The sequence below is a fragment of the Rhagoletis zephyria genome, unplaced genomic scaffold (genome assembly GCF_001687245.7).
Source record: "Rhagoletis zephyria isolate East Lansing unplaced genomic scaffold, Rhagoletis_zephyria_1.1 Rzeph_scaffold_16340, whole genome shotgun sequence".
Classification (NCBI taxonomy): Eukaryota; Metazoa; Arthropoda; class Insecta; order Diptera; family Tephritidae; genus Rhagoletis; species Rhagoletis zephyria.
In genome coordinates, this window is record NW_016173404.1 from 1,637 (window position 1) to 4,941 (window position 3,305).

The 3,305-nt window shown below is 36.1% G+C and overlaps 2 protein-coding genes across 3 annotated transcripts; one reads left to right on the top strand and one right to left on the bottom strand.

Moving 5' to 3' along the window:
- Positions 1-749: 749 nt before the first annotated feature.
- On the bottom strand, positions 750-1,879 carry LOC108379421 (uncharacterized). Of its 2 annotated transcripts, XM_017635767.1 has the most exons (3): positions 1,482-1,879; positions 1,203-1,415; positions 750-1,148 (listed from the first exon to the last, which is right to left on the bottom strand). In XM_017635767.1, exons 1-3 carry the CDS (start codon positions 1,614-1,616, stop codon positions 1,053-1,055), a joined length of 444 nt encoding a protein of 147 aa, XP_017491256.1. In that variant the 5' UTR covers positions 1,617-1,879; the 3' UTR covers positions 750-1,052. The 2 variants fall into 2 exon arrangements, with proteins under 2 accessions (XP_017491256.1, XP_017491255.1); XM_017635766.1 differs by having other exon boundaries at positions 750-1,415.
- An 864-nt stretch (positions 1,880-2,743) lies between these two features.
- LOC108379420 (uncharacterized) lies at positions 2,744-3,305 on the top strand. The gene is made up of 2 exons (XM_017635765.1): positions 2,744-2,839; positions 2,900-3,305. Exons 1-2 carry the CDS (start codon positions 2,745-2,747, stop codon positions 3,081-3,083), a joined length of 279 nt encoding a protein of 92 aa, XP_017491254.1. The 5' UTR covers position 2,744; the 3' UTR covers positions 3,084-3,305.

The following is a 3,305-nucleotide window of genomic DNA, read 5'->3' on the forward strand; positions in this document are numbered from 1 at the left end:
AGCGGTGATTTTTGACAATTTATCTCATACAAATTATGCTCGGCAAAATTTTATGTGGAATAAAATACGCAACACCGTCAATAAAAAAAATAAAAAAAAATTAAAAAATCAGGGGTATTTTAGAGTCACTTGAAACTTGCCCTTCATTACACTATAATTGAATGGGATACAAAACTGCATTTCCGAAATTTTTCTAAAAATATTAACTTATTCACTGCAGGTCATTCGGTTGGCACACTCCTATGTTGACCGTTTTAAGAACTGTTTCCAGCTCTCAAGAAAAACGAAAAAATCATATAAAATGTTGCCGAAGAAATGGAAAAGAAATTTTCTTTTAAGTTTTAATTTGTAAAAAAATTAAAATTGCATTTACCCGTAGAATATGCTATATTTTGACAAAAAAATTATATTAAATAAACAAAAGGAAAACTGTAAATACTAATGATTGAAAGGGTGTGCAATTCAAATGACGAGGAGTATATATGAGCAGATGTGATCACTACCACAAGTAAACGCGAGCTGAAAGTGTGATTGTATTAGTGTGCCAATTACGTTTGAATGATTACCCTGGTAGACAGCTACTAGCTAAATCTCCCATGAATTCTCCAGGAGCGTTACCTTATGTATCGGGTAAAGTTTAAATGAGTTTCTTAAGGCCCGTGTGCAGAAATTACCATATAGTCCTCTATACGTGTGAGTTTTTGTCTTTTTTTAACACCCTAGTAAAATATGTCTTCTTATGTATAGCTTCTCTCTTCTTGTCGTGAATCTTGTTGAGTATCTGTACTCTTTTCACATTCACGTATGTCATACTCAGCCATATATAGCTTGTTCACTCTTTCAGTACTCCTACGAAGTGAATACCTCAATAACTACCGGTAGTCTTACCGAACGATTTCCGCACAACCTACTGGTAGTCTTACCAAGCGATTACCGCAAAACCTACCAGTAGTGTTACCAAACGATTATCCTATTCAAATGAAATTTTTTTCTTATCTTTTCGAACTTTTCATATTTTTAATTATTTTGTATGTTTTATGTCCCTTACATATTTATATCCAAACATATATATATATACACATAAATAATTTGCGCATAACAGGGTCCACTTCTCCAGAAGCGCGCTTCAGTGTATGTATGTGCGTTTTCTGTTTTAAAAAATAGTTACTTAGTTTCCACCATGATTTGAATGTTAAAATTACCATTGCAGTGGCGTATTCGTGCTCATTCAGCTTTTCTTCCACTTCCATTGCAGCATCTATTGTAAAAAACGGAAGTACGCTAGCAACTTCCACTATTCCTTCATCAACGATGTCGCCGGTCATTTTTCCAACTGACTGCTGCACCTTCGCCAAAATTACTTTACACTCGCGCATCAAGCGATTTTGAGCCATTGTCTCGTTCCTGTTAGCCATCTGAAATGGAATAAAATATTACCTGCAAATAAATCCAATATTTATTTATTTATTTATTTAACCCCCATTTTCACACAAAACCTTTTCCATAGCATCAATGCGATGATCAAGTACATCCAAGCGGCTTTCAACCTGTCTTTGGTTTTCCATTATTTTTTCGTCCATATCGTCCATTTCATTTTGAAAAGTTCGCTTGTTCATTATTCTTATCTTTATTCCTTTATTCACCTATTTTATTTTTATTTGATTAATTTATTTTCGCGACTGCGCATCTAACGCCAAACTTTGTTTTCTCAGAATATATGTAAAACTATGTTCCCATTAGCGTAATTTAGAGGTCAATCTTAATTTACGCATAAATTAAGTACAAACTAAGTAATTTCGCCTTGTAAAGTCTCTCAGTAAATTAAGTTGAAAGTACGTAGTTTATCTTAAACCAAGAACCAAATCACGAACAAATCTGTGTCGGCTCTAATTTTATCGATAATAATCGAAAAAAGTATTGTCCCATAACTCCTAGAGCTGTCAAACTATCGATAGTCAAGTCCATCGATGTTTTACGATAGTCTTAAGGGTGCCTATCGATACTATCGATAGTATCGGCCCATTTGAAATGTTTTTCTAAATCCATTTATTTTTCGTTATCTTGCTTTTATAAATTTGTTTATTCTAGCGGCTCACGGTTGCATTTTAGTATCGAGAAATATTGCTAGAAATTCATTCGCCGTGTAAACAGCCAAAAAGCGATTTCAGAATTTTCCCGCCTTTCGGAAAAAAAATTCTCTGACACTTTACATGCAAGGTGCGACTGCACATGCAAATGCTTTCTGCAATTTCTCAATTTGACAGTCTTTTGAAATATACTGCATTGCCCGGTCTGACACGCTCTTAAGACGGCAATGTAACCTCTGCTATTTCCACGCTTAAAATAAAAAATGGCGCTTTTAGAAATAATGCCATGAACCAACTAAACGGATCACCCAGTACGGCAACCGCGTAATTGCATTTGAGAAAAAAAAAATAGTTGACGTCATTTTTTAATCGGTTGTTTCATTCACACACATGGTTTCATTCTGTTTCATTCACATGGCAGCGAAAAAATGACGTCACTGCAAAAAAAAATACTTTTTTCTCGCACACCGTCCCGTCGTTCGTTCATGAAATAATGCTGTCAATTTTTGTTCTCTTTGAACCAGGAAAGAGAATACGCTATCAATGAAACGATAGTGGCGATAGTACTAAAACTATCGATAGTTATTTCAAGTGGCCAGACTATCGATACTATCGATAGTATCGTCGATAGTTTGACAGCTCTAATAACTCCACATCATGGAGAAGATGGCGTTGGAGTTGCAGGAGCTTGGCGCTATGTGCACTCCAAGCGAAATAAAATCGAAAATGCACAATCTGACGGCGAGATGTAGGTGAGACTTGACTCCATTATTTAAATAAGATTTTTTTTATCACACGATGTTTCAATGCAGGAAGGAGAAGAAAGAAATCGGACCATCGGGTGGGGCACCTTCTAAATGGCCTCTTTATATGGAGATGCATCAGCTTTTAGCACCGTATAAAAGCTACAATTCCGAAACCCTGGTCGAAGAAAGCACAAATGGTGAGATGCTTTGCATTTTAGGCCCCTGGGAAAACCTCCGAGTATATTTCTGACATGAAAAACCGCTTCTCATAAATATATTCGCCGTTCCGAGTCAGCGTAAAACTGTAGGTCCTTCCCTCCCCTTTGTGTGACAACACCAAGGCGCACGCCACGAATCGGAGGAGAAGCTCGGCTGAAAACTAACAAATTACGTTAGAGCCAATCTATTATTATCAGGTATGTTCTGCAAATGATTTCAAATCGGTGCGATTTGCAAATTATTGTTGTAGGTA

What these genes read in the sequence shown, in the direction of transcription:
- LOC108379421 (XM_017635766.1), bottom strand. Translation starts at nt 1,616, where the DNA reads ATGAACAAGCGAACTTTTCAAAATGAAATGGACGATATGGACGAAAAA. An exon ending in AAAAGGTTTTGTGTGAAAAT is followed by an intron (nt 1,416 to 1,481) that starts GGGGGTTAAATA and finishes ATTCCATTTCAG; the next exon opens with ATGGCTAACAGGAACGAGAC.
- LOC108379420 (XM_017635765.1), top strand. Translation starts at nt 2,745, where the DNA reads ATGGAGAAGATGGCGTTGGAGTTGCAGGAGCTTGGCGCTATGTGCACT. An exon ending in AATCTGACGGCGAGATGTAG is followed by an intron (nt 2,840 to 2,899) that starts GTGAGACTTGAC and finishes GTTTCAATGCAG; the next exon opens with GAAGGAGAAGAAAGAAATCG.